Source organism: Natrix helvetica, assembly GCF_964273705.1.
Source record: "Natrix helvetica genome assembly, chromosome: 1".
NCBI lineage: Eukaryota > Metazoa > Chordata > Lepidosauria > Squamata > Natricidae > Natrix > Natrix helvetica.
In genome coordinates this window covers 237,010,923-237,028,761 of record NC_138548.1, presented here as the reverse complement: position 1 = coordinate 237,028,761, position 17,839 = coordinate 237,010,923, and the positions used below count along the sequence as shown (strand labels likewise).

General features: G+C 40.7%; 1 protein-coding gene across 2 annotated transcripts in view; it reads left to right on the top strand.

Moving 5' to 3' along the window:
• SLC39A11 (solute carrier family 39 member 11) overlaps positions 1–17,839 on the top strand; it is a 358,016-nt gene that overhangs the window by 31,708 nt on the left and 308,469 nt on the right. For both annotated transcript variants that reach the window (XM_081938779.1, XM_081938778.1), the window contains exon 4: positions 12,406–12,564. In XM_081938779.1, coding sequence (XP_081794905.1) covers positions 12,406–12,564 — 159 coding nt within the window. The remainder of the gene's footprint in view (positions 1–12,405; positions 12,565–17,839) is intronic.

The following is a 17,839-nucleotide window of genomic DNA, read 5'->3' as shown; positions in this document are numbered from 1 at the left end:
GCGCCTGGGGCGGAACCATCTAGTGTTCTCCAGTTCCGCCTCCCCGCAGCGAGGAGTAGCACCAGGGAAGTCAAGACGGAGGAGTGAGTGATCTGACCATGACAGAGGAGTGATGGTTAAATTCACTCCTCCCAGATCACTCAACCACTGGCGAGAGACAAAAACAAGGTCCAAGGTGTGACCTCCCTCGTGTGTCGGGCCCTGAATCATTTGAGTCAGGTCCATGGCTATCATGGAAGCCATGAACTCCCGAGCCCCCTCTGATGCTTCTCCCACCGACGGCAGGTTAAAATCCCCCATCACTAAAAGTTTGGGGGTCTCAACCGCCACCGATGAGATCAGCTCGAGGAGCTCAGGCAGGGTCGCTGATGTATGGCGGGGAGCCAGGTATACTATCAGCAAGCCCATCTGCCTCCTAGGGCCCCATTTCACAACCAGGGATTCACATCCGGACGTCTGTAGCACAGTGGACTCCCTCGGCTCTAAATCCTCCCGGATAATCACTGCTACCCCACCGCCCCTTCCCCGGGCCCGGGGCTGGTGAAATGCTTGGTAACCTGGTGGGCACATTTCCACGAGGGGTAACCCTCCCTCGTGGCCCAACCAGGTTTCCGTTATTCCTGCGAGGTCCGGCTCCCCCTCCAAAATCAGATCGTGAATGAGGGGGGCCTTATTGACAACGGACCTCGCATTGCATAACAACAGCCTCAGGCCCTGGGCCTGCAGATCCTGACCACCTAGAACGCGGGGGTTGGTACAAGCGACCGGGTGTAACCAGCACCCATGGTCTCCCAACCGACTACGGGTTGTTAGTCTGTCCTCGTATCTGCCCCTCCCTACGACTGTTGGAATCACGAAGCCCTGTATGGGAATGATATCCTCTCCCCCCTCCTCCTCTCTGCTCCTTCTGCTCAAGACCCCGCCTGGTGACCTGGCTCCGTCATCGCTCCTGATCTGGCCCACCCCCCCCCAACCCCTAAACCCCTAAAAGAATTTAAAAAACATTTCACTAAAAACCCCCTAAGTCTCCGCTTCCTCCACCTCTCGGGATTAAGAAATCCGTCATCAAGGTGGGCCCTAGAAAGGGCGGAGGGCCACACCTGCGAGAGGGGGGATTCCCGCAGTAGGATAAGGTCTAGCCTGGAATACATATGCTTTAAATATTTACATTTATTTTTACATTTTAAAATGTCATAATACCTATTCTTTTCATTTGGGAAGATTAGTGCTATAATCCAGCGTTCTCCAATCTTTCCGGGTTGGCAGCCTTGCGCAGGAGGAGGAGAAATAAGGAATGGTTTTGTATGAGGGGTAATCGTGCACGTGCACAGCTTCATATATGTAAATGGCAGGCTCATGTACCTGCCGCTCACTTGAGAAGGACTGTGAGCGCTGATGCCCGTCACTTGTGTGGGTTGAGCTGCGCAGCCCAGTTGCACATAGCCAATGGCCCAGTCGTTGGGGACCCCTGCTGTAGTCTCCCCCCCCCCCCAATGATAGGAATGCTGGGATATACTAGTAGAGGTGGCAGTTTTTCCTCCGCATGGGGAAGTAATGCCTGAAAAGGATTAGAATGCTTTCTTTCTTCTTCTTCCTGAGCACCTTCTCCTGCCTGGGTTTTTGCCTCCAGGGCTCACATCTGGAATAGGCTAGTTCCAGATGCACTTGATACCTATTGTTAAATAATGTAAAATTAATGTCAGTGGAACAGGTGTTTCTCTTCTTCTATCTTGAAAAGGAAGCTTTTAAAATGCTTTTTATTCTGACTCCCAGAATATAAATGTTAAATTGATCCCTTTTTTAAAATAAATCAATCCAGCAACTTGTTGAAAGCACAAGGTGAGTGACTGTAAGCCTCCTTTTTTATCATCCGTGTCCCTCAATAATCCTGTCATCTTGTGGCACATGGCATTTGAATGCTCTCTTTTTAGCTCTTAATTTAGTTTAATCTTTGTGGCAGTTCATTGTGGGATTTTATTTCCTATATTCTCGGTGGTGATGGAAAGCAGCCAATGAGTTTTGTTCTCTTTAAGGAACCCTGAAGCTTGGCAGTGCTGTGAGTCATTGATAAGATAATTATGGCAGCAAAAAGACTTCATTAAACACACACATGCCAGCAAACTAAGGTGGGATTCTGCACTGCAGCTGTCTCTTTCCACAGGGTACCATGCCATAAGAAGTGAAGTTTACCTAAATATATAAAATAAAAATGCTGCACTTTATCTGACTTTCAATATAGATAGGTTCTCCATTGCAGTGTATCTTATGTAGTAAGGCTATGACAGGAAATCCTACTGCACCATAACAATTTTTCAGCTTGGCTATCTGCCCTTATAAATTTGTTGGGAAACGTTAGGCTTTTGTCAGTTTACTCAGATTTCAAGGCTAGCGAGCAGAGATTCAAGCACAGAATTTTTGATAAGCTAGTTCAGTGGTGGGCAACCTTTTTTTTCAACTGAGCCAAATCTCGCCAAAACCACGATTGAAATTTATTTTGAGAGCCACATTTTTAAAACCGAAAATACATAGGATGGTACACTGTTTTTAGTTTCAATAAACTCTGGCATTTGAAGCACGCAAGTCTTAAAGCTGTCAAGTTACAAGATCCTTGCACCCCTAACCCTTTAGAAAAAAAAAAACCCCAGGGGTCTTCAAACCTGACAGCTTGAAGACTTGTGGACTTCAACTCCCAGAATTCTGAGAATTGAAGTCCACCAAGGGCATCAATCATATTAGCCCAGGGATCTGCAAAATTGGCTCTTAAGACTGGTGGACTTCAATTCCCAGAATTCTGAGAATTGAAGTCCACCAGTCTTAAAACAGCCAACTTTGCAGACCCCTGTGTTAGCCCAAAGCCTGGTGCTGGGCCTTGCTCCCCCATTGGTGGAGCCCCAAGAAGCGAGGAGGGAGAAAAAGAGACAGAGGCCAAGGAGCTCCCCCCCCCAGCAAAAATCTAACCGGGGAGCAGGGCAGTAGCAAATTAGCCAATCATGCGAGGAAAGCGAGGTCTGACCGGGTGGGCAGCGAAACTCCAGGGCTCTCTGTTCTAATTCCCCGTGAAAACTGTTGCCTCTGAAGCGTTTGCTCTACTGTTTGAACCTTTAAGCGTCCCTTTCCCTTTTTTCTTTTCAACCCACAATGATTAGGGAGGATCCTGAAGTCGGGCGGGGACGAGAAGCGAGGAGGCAGAAAAAGAAACGGAGCCTCCTTGCTTCTCGTCCCCGCCCGACTTCAGGATCCTCCCTAATCATTGTGGATCGAAAAGAAAAAAGGGAAAGGGGCGCTTGTTTTGAAGTGCCCGAGAGGAGGGAGGGGAGCGGGCGCTTCAAAACAAGCGCCCCTTTCCCTTTTTTCTTTTCGATCCACAATGATTAGGGAGGATAATAATCCGGCACACAGAAGAGCCGCATTAAAATGTGTAAAGAGCCACTTGTGGCTCGCGAGCCGCGGCTTGCCGACCACTGAGCTAGTTGATTACTGATATTAGTACTAGAGTAGGAAACCAGCTGTAAATAAACCACACACAAACACGTATACATATATACATGTATGAATAGATATATTTGTGTGTATATGCATGTATGCATAGATATAATTGTGTGTGTGTGTGAGAGAGTGTGTGTTATATACATGTATACATGTATACATACATATACATATATATATATATATATATATATATATATATATATATATATATATATATACACACACACACACATATATTTATGTACATATGTATGTGTGTTAGATATATGTGATATATGTGATATATATGTATGTGTGTATGTGTATATGTATATGTATGTATGTATGTGTGTGTGTGTGTGTGTGTGTAAAACTGTCCAAAGGTTTGAACCTTAACATCTCTTTTTCCTGCCTTAATGAACATTATTGCTCAAGGAAAAGTTTATTTTATTTATTTGCTTATTGAATTTGTATATCCTCCCATGTCGCTTGTATGTAATTCTGGGCAGTATATGCAATTAAAATAAAAATTAAATAAACATTAACAATGCATATAATTAGCCATTAAGAATCAAATAAAAACAGTTAAAGACTATGATAACAAAAAGAAAGAATACAGTCCTCACATAAACCATTTACAGGGGTCCCACTTTTCATGGGATACCCAGGCCCAATGGCACAAACACCTTTTGGGGGCCAATTTGACTGCAGGGGGAATGAACTTTCTTGTATATTTTTTTTATTGTTTTTACATTTAAAACAATGCAATACCGCGGAGTCGGAGTGATCATACATTCATATTATGTACAGCTAGTTTCAACCATTAACAATTAATCTACTTAATACATTGTCTGTCCTTCTGTTCAATCACAATATATACATTTGTTCCAGTCTTGTCATCTTGTCTTATACCAATCATAAAATCTATTCCATACCTCAAAATATTCTGATTCCCCTTTATTTTTAAGTTCAAGAGTGAGCCTAACTGCTTCTGCACAGGCCAACACATTTCTGATTATATCTAGCTCTGATGGTGTATTTTCTTTTTTCCAATACTGTGAATAGGTTATGCGCGCTGCAGTTAGTATATGTATAATTAGATAAAGTGTATCTTTCTTAAACCCCTCCGGTATTATGCCTAGGAGAAAAGTTTCTGGTTTAAACATAATTTGTTCTCCCACCATTTGTTCTAACCATGATTGAATCATTTTCCAATATTTTTTTGCCTCATTGCACATCCACCACATATGATAGAAAGTGCCTGGTTTTTTTTTTACACTTCCAGCAATTTGGGGCCAAATTTTTGACAGGGGGAATGAACTTTCAAAGGGTGAGTACCATGGCAGAAAAGCCTGCCTTCCTGGGTCCTGCCAAATAAAATTCCTTAACTGACAGGATACACAACATGTCCCTCCTGTTGAACTGATGAGAAGATGTAATTGGGAAGAGGCAACACCTCAAAAACCTGGGCCTGTGGCTTGTGGGGCTTTCAACGTCAAAACTAGCGCCTTGAATTGGATTTGGAAGCAAACTGGCAATAGTGCAGCTTAGGGAGCCCAGGCATACCATCCGCAGTTTACAACTTCCTGTGCCATTGACTTTCATACCAACCGAAGCTTCCATATACTTTTCAAGGGCAGCCAGATGTAGAATGTGCCACAGAAATCCAAGAATAGTCCGGATGGATCAGGTCAAAGTCCATCTTAATCTAGCATGTTTTCTCAAAGTTACCATCAAAATGGTGCTGGGTTGATTCCAAGCAGGAGATTGAGGCCTACCACTCTCCTAATATTATAACCTTGGAACTTGTATTTGATCCTGACTTAGATGAAATACTTTCCTATTTCTTCTTACTCTTTGCATTTTATACTTTAAGTGGTTAGCATTTCATAAAATCATAAGTCCTTTTAATCTAATGATCATTAAATACGTTTAAGAAGATTTAGTGAAAAACTAAAGCTTTTTAAATATCCAGATATGCAGTGCAGATAGAGCTATATGCAAAAGTGCCTGTTCACAGCAGGAATTTTTCCCTTCAAGAAAGTTCATTATTTTTTTATTATTTCACTTCAGTTAAGGTGGCATACTGCTGTACAGATAGTCTTTGACTTGCAACTATTTATTTAGTGATCATCGGAAGTTACAACAGAATTGAAGAAAAGTGAAATGATTCTTCACACTTACGAGTGTTGCAGCATCCCCATGGTCATCCGATCAAAATTCAGATGCTTGTCAACTGGTTCGTATTTACGATGGTGGCAGTGTCCTGGGGTCATGTGATCACTTTTGGTGACCTTCTGACGAGCAAAATCAATGGAGAAGCCAGATTTACTTTACACCTGTATTACTAATTTAACAACTGCAGTGATTCACTTAACCATTGCAAGGAAGACCATAAAATGAGACAAAACTCATTCAACAACTAACTTGCTTAGCAACAGAAATTTTGGGATCAATTGTGGTCATAAGTTGAGAATTATCTATATACAACTTCAATGTATATATGTGGGGGGCTATATCATGAATTAGTAGTAGGCATATTTATATAATATTGATGTTTGGGCTTAGAGTGTGGAAACTGTATTTATGAGAAGAAGGTTCTGGGACAGCTTTCCTTTGTCTCTAGGTTAGGAGTGTCAAACTTGTGGTGTCACGTCACATGACGTATCACGACTTCTCCCCCCCTTTGATAAATACGGTGGGCGTGGCCAGTGCATGATGCATCTGGCCTGCAGGCTGCGAGTTTGACACCCCTGCTCAAGGTGAAGCCTAAAAGCTGGGTACTGTTCTTATGCCATGTGACTCATGTTTTTCATTATCTCGGTGGAGGAGCCTTTCCATTGGACTCACTGATGGCTGTCTGATTGCTTATAGTGATCAGAAGGCATTGTGAATTATTTATAGGCAATATTAGCATCTGGTGGCTACAATGGAGAGACCCATTCACCACGATCATGAAAAATTATTGGTACGTGGAGTGGAAACTTCTGCTTGTGGTAGAAGCGGGACATAATAGAAAAAAAAACTTCCAGTGTTGGAGTATTCACAACTTCTGGAGGCAAGTTGTTCCATTGATTAATTTTTCTGTCAGGAAATTTCTCCTCAGTTCTAAGTTGCTTCTCTCCTTGATTAGTTTCCACCCATTGCTTCTTGTCCCACCCTTAGGTGCTTTGGAGAATAGCTTGACTCCATCTTCTTTGTGGCAGCCCCTGAAAGGATAACTTCCTCTATCACCAGATGAGCAAGTTGCAAAGAAAAAGCGCAAGGAAGTACAAGGAAGCCACATATAACCTTTCAATCAGATTGCCCAGTGAGAATAGCTACAGTTGAACAATGAGAAGGAGAGCAAATGCATATGCATTGGGAGAGAAAGTGTAGCCATAAGCTCACCCCTCAGGTCTTAACTTCTGAAGATCTCATTATTTGTGGTTTTGCTATTTGCATTCATGATTTGCTATTTACATTGTTTCATGTCAGAACAGAACCCAGCAAACGATGAGATTACATTTGCAATGTAAAATCATCTTAGTATTATTTTTATCTCTTAGTTTTATAAATGTAAATGAGATGTTTTCTTTCATGTTCAAATTGGGGTGGTGGAGATAAAGAAAAATAAATTTCATGAGTTTGGTTGCTGATTTTAATTATGAGAAACTTCAAGTGCATTATTTGTGTGCCTTCACAATTTAGAGTAATTTCTACTGTGCATGATAGCTATTCTTGTTACAAGTAGATTACTGGTGTACTCCCCAGTGTCTGATCTGTAAAAAATATTTTGATGTTATTACTACTCAATGGAATAAGTCTGCCAGATTTTTCATGCTAGTTGCTACACTTCAACTGAAGAAAAAGTTTCTTAAGAGTTGAGCTTAATCAGGACTTCGGGTTCCGGTTGTGGTACGCGACTGGCAAGTTTTGCTCATCCCGCGCACTCCTTGTGGGCTCCCCTTTGATCGGGGGGGCACAGGACGCCCTGGAGGGGCTCCTGCCGAGGGGGCAGCATAGCGGGGGATCTCCTGTGTCGGCGGCGGCCGGGGGGGCCTGCATCGCCCTAGGCACCGGGAGGCAAGAGGGGAGGCGCCGTGGCGTCTTCGCGTTGAGGCAACCAGATGAAACCCAAGATTCGAAGGACGCAGTTGCTGTGCGGTGAGATGGAGATTCCCCCCGTTCCCCTTGATGATTGAATGAAAATAAACAGACTGTCAGCTATTTGGAAAGATCTTCAACTCGTGGCTGGGAAGTGTGATTGGAGGGAGGGGGATTTCCCCCCCCCTTGGACAAGCGGCTTGAAACTGTTTTGCTCCCTGCCCCCAGAAGAGGAGGAGGGGGGGAGCCTTGGAATGGAATCACCCTCTTAGCAAAAAACAGATTTCCTTTACTGCAATTGTGAAATGAGGTGATGATCTGTTTTATTTTGAAAACTTTGAAAACTTTTGCCTTTGGATCCCGGAGCTGGCAGGGCAAGATGGCACACTTCCGTTGTCTTTATGTACTTTGAAATTTGACTCCACCTACAGAAGTTGCAGGCATTTTGTCTTTGTCTCCGTGGCACTCAGAGAAGTCTCGTGTTACATCTTAACCTGGACTTGGAACAAAGGACTTTATTGCTTTATTACCTAGGTCCCTATTTGTCTGGGCTCCCAGCCTCGTGATCTCTCTCGGCTACCCGCCTCCCCAGTTGTTTCTTCTCTGTATTGACATTTTCATCTCCGAGCTTTGATTACCACAATGCCACCCAAAAGACCACCACTGGGGAAGCCGGGATATGCGGGCTCTGCCCCAACATCCTCACCGTCCAGCCCCAGTGGACAACAGACACTAACTTCTTTGTTCCAGCCCAAGCCCTCGGAGGTGGACTTTCAACAGATGTTTGAACAACTCTTAAAGGGGCAGGAGGAATTAAAAAATCAACTGAAAGAAATGAATGAGCAGATCAGAGAGAATAAAGACCATGTGACCCAAAACTTACAGAGACTGGAACTTTTGGAGGAGGGGACGGCTGAGATGAGAAGAGAGGTGGAGGGAGTGTAGAAAGGAAATCAAGAACTGGAGAACCACTAGATAAAAACGGAATTTGAACGAATGTCCTTCTTTCTTAGGTTTCAAAATGTAATTGAGGCTGATGATGAAAATTTGAGGGATATTATGGCAAATTTATTGGCTGAATTTATTGGAAAAGACAGACAACAGATGGGGTGGGACATGGACATGGTTTATAGAGTAAACTCAACATATGCTAGAACACACAATGTTCCAAGGGAGGTACATATTAAATTTCTTAGAAAGACCACAAGAGACGAGATTCTGAGTGCACAAAGGGGGCAAACATTAAAATATAAGGATAGAGAAATAGCCATTCTGAAACAGATCCCAAAGAAAGTTAGAGATAAAAGAAAAAAATATTCGCTCTTAGCGAATAAATTATATCAGAAAGGGGTGTGGTTTCAATGGCTGTTGCCAGAAGGTATGCTAATATTCTGGGAGGACACGAGAGTTAGAATCAACACGACCACTGAGGCTGAGGCCTTTATGGAAAAAAATAAAGTCCTCCTAGATAAACCTAATGACACTACACCGGACATACAGGACATGGGAGGTGCCGGAGCCCTGCCAGGGGGTGGGGGGGAGAAGAGGCAACATTGAGAAAACTCAGATCACAAAAATGAACTTGAAAATCTGTGTGATATAAAATGATTGAAACTATCTTAAGATAAAAGTTTATTGCTGACAAAATAGTACTAAGTAATAACAAACCAATGTATTAGTAAATGAAAGTTATGAGAATGGGGGGGAGGGCCATTTCCTGCATAATGTAACTGTCAAAATTTGTACTTCATCCATTACCCCTTTCCTTGAATATTTTGTTTTAAAAACCAATAAAATTTTGTTTAAAAAAAAAAAGAGTTGAGCTTAATCCATAAAGTGTTCTCATAGGAATAGACAACATGCATTCCATCTGAATACTATGCTGCTGTCATTTGTGTAAATAAATATATTTAGAACTCAGAAAAATCTATTGTAGCATCTTTGGTGTAAAAAAATCATGCTATTTTATATTTTGACACCTACTGTTCAACTGGATTAGGAAAAGGCTAGACGGGGAGTGTGGGAGGGCAGAGGTGGGCTGATGTACCCTGGATAATTACAAAAGCCAAAAATACCAAAAAGAAGTCAAGATGGGCTTCATTGATTATAGGTATGCCTGGGATTCCGTTGATCACATCAAGCTATGGATTGTGGTCAGAAAAATGGGAATCTCAGAACATCTCATTGTCCTCATGAGAAGTTTACACGCAGGCCAGGAAGCCACAATAATAGACAGAATATGCACAGTTTTAAAATGGAGGAAGAAGCATCAATAATCTGTGCTATGTTAATGGCACTACTCTGGTAACCAAAATGCAAAACATCTTCAAGCTCTAGTAATAAAAGTGAAGGGGCGCAGTGAAAAATGGGATTAAGTTAAATCAGTGGCAAACAGGCATGACAACCATTTTAGAATGGGCAGTGGAGATATCAAAATAGTAGACTGCTTCTGTCTTTTAGGATCAATCATTAGGCATAAAGAAATAACCAGTTAAGAAATCTGGAACAATCTGGAGATGAACATGCTTAAAACTGTAGAAATGAGAGCGGATTTTTGGAGGAGCTCTTCTATATTCAACTATATCCAACAGCACAATATTAACAGTAGAATCATTCAAGTTTTGGGGTTCTATAATCTTCCAGGATTTGAAATGGACTCCCAACATTAGAACTATCATCAAAAAGGCACAACAAAGAATATTCTTCCTGCATCAATGTAAGAAGTTCAGACTGCCCCAGGAGCTGTTGATACAGCTCTACACAGGAATTACTGAAACTGTCTTTTGTATTTCTATAACTGTCTGGTTTGGTACAGCAACTAAACAGGATAGGTACAGATGCCAATCAATAGTTAGGACTTCAGGAAAGTTCAGAAAAAACAAAAACAGTTGCAACCAGTCTGCCTTCCATAGAACACGTGTATATTGCATGGGTCAGAAGGAGGGCTGAGAAAATAACTACAGATCCCTTACATCCTGGACATAAACACTTTCAACTCCTCTTGGGCATTACATGTCAAAACAACTAGATATAGGGAGCCATCACTCTCCTGAACACCTAATCCTACAGTACTGCCTTATGTCTTCACCCATGTTGTATGGCTGTAGTGTTATTCTTCTTCTCATCTCCTCTACTACTCCCTCTTATTGGTATCATTATTATGATTATTATTTCTCTGTTGCTTTGCACGTGCACTGAGAGCTTCTTTATCAGAGACAAATTCTTTGTGTGTCTAATCACACTTGGCCAGATAAAATGTCTTGTCTTGTCTTGTCTTGTCTTGTCTTGTCTTGTCTTGTCTTGTCTTGTCTTGTCTTGTCTTGTCTTGTCTTGTCTTGTCTTGTCTTGTCTTGTCTTCTATTCTATTCTATTCTATTCTATTCTATTCTATTCTATTCTATTCTATTCTATTCCTTATTCTATTCTATACCACCATCTGATCCCTGTCATAAATTAGCACTTGATAGATCAGCCACAAAGGCCTTGGAAAAGATATTAAGATATCAGGATGGTGAAACTACAATATTCCCTGTAATGCTATATGGAAGGGAAAATTGGACTTAAGTAGGTTAGGAAGATAATGAACAATTTTGAATTTGGGCGTTAGAAAAGACTCTTGAGAATATTGTGGACAGCACGAAAACAAATTGAACAAATCAACCCAGAGTTCTCATTTGAGGCACAATTGACAAGGGTCAAATTAGCCTAGTTTGGACATAAGTGAAGACCAGCTCTCTGGAGAAGGCTCTAATGAAGGGAAAAGTGAAGAAGAATGAGAAGGAGATGACTAACAGCAAATGTGAATGGACCCAGTTGCAGTGGCAATGGGTGCATCATTGGAAAACCCAAAAGATCAATTTAGGGACAGGTCATCATGGAGAAAACTATGTAGTCACTAAGAGTCAAAAAGGATTTGATTGTTCAAATAAATTCCACAGTAGTATGCAATATGAGTATGCACAGTTCAATGCAAATGTTAAAGATATGCTTACATTGTAAACAGAAGGCAGCACATACAGAATACCAATGGGGAAAAACCCAATCAATTAAAATACCTCAGTAAAGCTCTTGTGGAGAGGGGATTTGGGATGGATTTTTAAAAATTGATCATTATTTTATTTAACGAAACAGTGATCAAGAAAGTTTAAGATAATTGAATAAATGATAAACTGACATTCTCTGAAGGCAGGAATAAATATAGCTAACAGTTCAAGTCCTAACAATCATCATTACGATATATTAAGATTTAGCCCAGGTGTGCTTTTATAAAACACCTGCTGCACTGCTTTTAAGGAAAAAATTGATTGGGTGAAAACAACAACAGCTTGTGATAAAATATAGGAATTAAGCAGGAATAAATAGTTGGATTGAAAATTGTCAACACTTCTGTGCATTCTCAAGGGATAGCTGAAAAATCTTTCACCGATCTGCTCAAATTGCACTGGTCAAAGCCATAGTGAAAAAGCAGTGGTTAAAACAAGCCTTTTATATTCCATAATAAAATGACCATTTGGTAAAGAGCTTTTAGATTTTCTTTGGAAGCCACATATACCGAATATGAGATTATTAAATATGAGATTAGGCTGAATGGCCCCTTCCCAGCCTTGTGGTTCTATGATTCCTAGGTAACAAGTTGCTGACTTTTAATTTGAAATATTTAGACTCTGCTTAACTTTTTTTGTTTAAACCAAGGAACAATGCGTTGTATATAAATCCACACCGGTTCCTCCCTCTCTGTTTGGTAAATTGAAGTCGATATTAACAGTGACTTCCTTTCATTGGGTTCTCAGGGAATGAGTATGAGGTTGCTTTAATTGTGATTTGAATAGCCTACTGTCTTCTGTTGTTTAGGTTATGCTGGCTGCTTCTTACTGGTCCCTTCTTGAACCTGCAATTGAGCTAGCTGAGGACTCTGGGAAGTTTGGAGCCTTGGCCTTCCTCCCTGTAGCTGTTGGCTTCACTCTGGGAGCAGCTTTTGTATACTTCACTGACCTCCTGATTCCATGGCTGGTGAGTAGCTCTCAAAATCTGATCATCCAAGACCAAGAGTTATTTTTGGTGTGCTGGGGATTACTCTTGACCTGCCCTGAATGAAAAACGGGTACCAGTAAGGTGTATCATTTTTGATCCAGCTTTCTTCTCAGAGCGTTGAGCGGTGTGGTGAGTTTGGGGAAGATAGGAGATGGAACAATGTTTCTTTGGTGCTTTGCTCCTTTGATATGCCTCACTGTGCATTCTAAATCACAATTATTAATAGGAAAATTCCAGCACTTGAGTGACTATAGCCAGCATCATGACTATGAGTCTGAATCTGTTTCTTGCCTATTGTGAAAGCAACCATTCCAGATAATCTCACTCGGTGAGATTCCTGTTGTTTCCCTTCTCCAATTGGAACAGGAGTGAGACACTTCTGGCTTTTATAACCTCAAACAACTTTCTCCTAAATTTTGCTTATAAATGTTTCCTTGCTTTTGCATCTTTTTTTGTTTGTTTTCGGGGCGGGGGGGGGGGGAATGTTCAGAGAAAGTTGAAAGAAGACCAAAGAAAGAGAAAAAGACACAGAAGGAGGGAGGATCAGGTGTGAAGGGCTACAACTGGTGTGATCTTTTTTTCCTGGGTCTTACCAAGACATGCAAAATGTTTAAAAATTCAATAATCTTATTTCAATTCCTGAAGATTTTATTTGCAGTGTTCTGAGTGTGCTGAAAACACTTTAAGCTTAAACATTTGAAATTCATAATATCTGGACATCATTCTTCTTCTTCTTCTTCTTCTTCTTCTTCTTCTTCTTCTTCTTCTTCTTCTTCTTCTTCTTCTTCTTCTTCTTCTTCACCATATCAATACCTTCTCTGTCTTTTTTGTCTCTGTGTACTTGCTAGATGTCAAGAAGCCAAAACCATTCTGTTTTTCTGTCTGCCATGTACTTTGTCTTACAATGGGAGGACAGTAAACAGAGGAATCTAGGATGGGCACGGATGGCCATCTTGACAAATGTACATGTCTTTTTGATCAAGCCAGTCTTAGGATATTGGACAATTTTGGTGCTTATATTTCTGTATTCTTTGTGCTTATGAAAATGAGATAACTCATTTTCTTTTCTCATTTTCTTTCTAGTAGATGTCTTCTCTATTTTAAATCTAAAACTTTTAAAAAGTAGTTTATGGGAAGGAATTCTTACTTTGGAGATTTTGAATTGGTTTTTTGAGCAGTGGTCTATTCCCTTATTTTTTTTAGCAAAGAGCTAGAACATAGAAGTAACCCTCAAGTGCTGTCTTTAACTTGGAAATGTTTTCTCAGCTCCTAGTTGGAAGGATGGGCCTTAATTAGGCAGAGAGAGGCAGTTACTTCCATGAATATCTTTTACAGAGGTGCAAATTGACAGTCACAGGTAGTCCTCAACTTACATTCTTCATTCAGTGACCATTCACTGTTATGATAGAGCTGAAAAAATGGATGTATGACTGATCCTGAAAGTTCTGGACATTGTAGCATCCCTGTGGCCATGTGAATGATGCTGGTGCTTGGGTGCCTGGAATGCAATTATGATGTTCCAGGAAACCATGATGTGATTGCCATTGGTGACCTTCCCTGCTGGGTTCCCCACAAGCAAATTCAATGGGGAAGTCGTAGGGAAGGTTCCAAGCCATTCTAATAAGTCACTTCCACTTTATGTCTCATCCATAGTACACCCCCATCTCATCCACAACTGTCTTTGGTCTCTCCAGGCCTTACTTAAATGCAGCCTGCACTGGCCCTCCTAGATCCTCTGATGGCCTCCCCCACAGCACCCCACACTCCTTACCTGGGACTTCTGCCTCTTCCTGCTTAACCACCCACATGTCTTGAGGTTATGATGACAACTGTGACTGGCTGGGATTGAATTCAATTGAATTGAATCAAATACTTTATTTGGTCAAGTATGATTAGACACAAGGGATTTTCTCTGGTTGGAAGTTCTCAATGTACGTATAAAGTCACAGAATAATGATAATCATAATAATAAAGAAGTAAAGTAAAGGAGTAAAGAAGATAAGGATAATAATCCTACAGCCATACTACATGGGTGAATACACATAGACAATAAATTGCTATTGTTAAGTAATGTAGTCATGTGATGTTACGGTTTATGATCACTTATTTTAGCAATGTGAATCCAGGTTTCAATTGCCAATGTAACCTGACAACAACTTGCACTTTGTTGGTATTAGCTATTAATTCAGTAGATACAGGTACATATAGAACAAATATGTACAACTTAAAGGCCTATACATTTTTTCAACAAAAAATAATAGTGTTTCAGGAAATGTACCAAGATTTCTTGGCAGATGTACAAAAAGGATAATTCTATATATAATAGCATATGTAACAGGAGGACATTTTTTCGAGTATTTATGAACCAAATCTGACATTTTCTGCTAATAATGAGAAAACTTTTATCTAAATTTACCATAGAGAATGTAGTTAAGTTCCTTTTCTATCTCTTTCCCTCCTTCCTTCTCTTTTTCAGTCTCCCTCATGATAAAAATCTTGCTATAGCAGCTTGTTAATGCTGTTTTTTCCATTAGCTGAAACTGAAGTGAGGAAGAAATCCCTTTTAAGGTTTTTACAACGTGACTGAACTGCTAATGTCTTCTGAATTACTTAATCAGGTCTGCGGTATTGAAGTCAAGGAGTAGGTTCAAACTGCTGAACTTCTGAGATTTCCTTCTATTCTAATATTTAATGTAATACTTTATTTATTTTGTTTCATTGGGTCCCCAACATCCTAGTAGATTTGGAAGGTTATGTTGGTTTACAATCACAAGTTAGGATTTCATTACTTTTAGTAAGTAATTCATTTCAATAAACATAACTTTAGATAGTTAACTTTGATCTTAGAATCCTTCTGTTTATTCTCTGAACATGCTAAGAAGTAAAATGTAGAAGTAAAATGACCTTTAACATTGCAATCACGTGAAGATCAAGATCACATGAAGTGTTAATACCACTTTATAATGCCTTGGTAAGGCCACATTTGGAATACTGCATCCAGTTTTAGTCACCATGATGTAAAAAAGATGTTGAGACTCTAGAAAGAGTGCAGAGAAGAGCAACAAAAATGATTAGGGGATTTGGGACTAAAACATATGAAGAATGGTTTCAGGAACTGGGTATGTCTAGTTTAATGAAAAGAAGGATTAAGGGAGACATAATAGCAGTGTTCCAATATCTCAGGGTGGGGGTGGGCAACATATGCTCCAAAGAGGGAGGGGGGCAACATATGCTCCAAAGCACCTGAAGGCAGGAGAAGAAGCAATGGGTGGAAACTAATCAAGGAGAGAAGCAACCTAGAACTAAGCAGAAATTTCCTGACAGTTAGAACAATTAATCAGTGGAACAACTTGTCTCCAGAAGTTGTGAATGCTTCAATACACTGGAAGATTTTAAGAAGATGTTGGATAACCATTTGTCTGAAGTAGTGCAGGGCTTCCTGCCTAAGCAGGGGTTGGACTAGAATTTCACTGCATTTATTTGGTTTGCCAGCTGTGCCTACATTCTGAGTTATATGGCAGAATGAACTGTCTCTTATCAGCAGTGATTTACTGCGCATGTCATACATTCCACATACCTTTCTTCCTTTGTCCATCTGCAAAGGCAGACAGGAACTCTCTGCCAAGATGTAATTATTTAGTAAGTTTGTATTTTTACTTTATTTACAATAAAATGTTTTTCTTAGATTATGCCTCAGGTTTATTTTACTTATTTCAAAAGTATACTTCAAGGATATGCCAAGATCCATACTCATTAATTTCCAGGGCGGAGTTCACACCCTGACATAGAAGTCTTCCAAGGTCCCTTCTAACTCTTATTCTGTTTTCTGTAATACAATAAACAACCTTTTATTTAGATTAACTACTAGACTGCTGGTAACAAAGGAGACATCTTGCTTTGGTAGATAAATAAACTACAGAATTAAACATTTTAAAGTATTATAGTCTGGCAACTTCTTAGTTCAATGTTAGTTTTGAAGTTCTTCGTTCCTTTTAGGATGGCTGTTACAGTCAGTTACAGAACGTTCTTTTAGTTTGGAATAATTTCTCCCTTTGGTTATTAATTTCTGCCAGTCTTGATCTCAAAAGTACATTTCTGTATTATTTTGTGCAAAGTCTGTTTAATCAACAAGTGGTTGAAAATTGAGGACTACTTATAGTCCTCATTTACCAACTGTCTATTAGGACTGACAAGTCTGTTTCTAAGTGGTGTAGTTGTTATGTGTCAGTGTCAGACCTTGGGCCATCAGGCCTGCCACATTTTCTACTGTGGGAAAATGGGAAGGGTGAGATATAGTCAAAATAACATTCTTTTCTCAATGAGTCAAGGCCACCTTTCCCTGCAGCTGCGATTGTGTAACTGGGAGGCATTTCCAGAGTTGGATGATGCCTGACTGGATCATGTGATGTACATGTGGTTGCTGGGCAGGGGCTTGAACTTTCTTTTGGGTGGGGAAAATCTGGAAACCTTCAGATTCGGGTTTTCCCAGATATTTTCCCGGGATCGCATCCTGCCCCATACATCCCTACGACCAATTCGCTCTCACAGAGAGGGACTCCTCCGGGTGCCGTCCACTAAGCAGTGCCAAAGGGCGGCGCCCAGGAGCAGGGCCTTCTCTGTGATGGGCCCAGCCCTCTGGAATGACCTCCCCCCCGACATTAGGATCACTACCGACCTCCGCTCCTTCCGTACAAAACTCAAGACCCACCTTTTCCAACTAGCCGGCCTGGCTGAACTCTAGTTCTATCTCTAATCCTCCTGGCAATTTTAAACTTTAAATTTTAAATTGGGGTATTTTAATTTTTAATCTTATTATTATTGTTGTTGTATGTATTGTAACAATTGTTGTGGTGATTTTTATACCTCCTCCGTGTAATGTCTAATTGTGTAACATGTGATTTATTTATTGTACGCCGCCCTGAGTCCCTTCGTGGAGAGGGAGTGGCTAACAAGTCTAAAAAATAATAATAAAATAATAATAATAATAATAATGCCAATATGACATCTCTAATAACATGGAACTTTGAGGAAACTCAAGCCTTGGAGTCTTCTTTCATTGGGGGTGTTACTTGGAACCCTGACAATGAGACTATGACAGATTATGTCAGTTTTCCATAGAGTGGAGGGAGGGGTCACAGAAGGGTTATCACAGCCTGATTGGTCCATTTGACTGAGAGAAAGCTTCTTAACCTTCGGCTTCTCCCGTTGGTTCCGAGTTTCCTCTCAGTCAAGGTCCAAGACTCAGGTTTGGTTC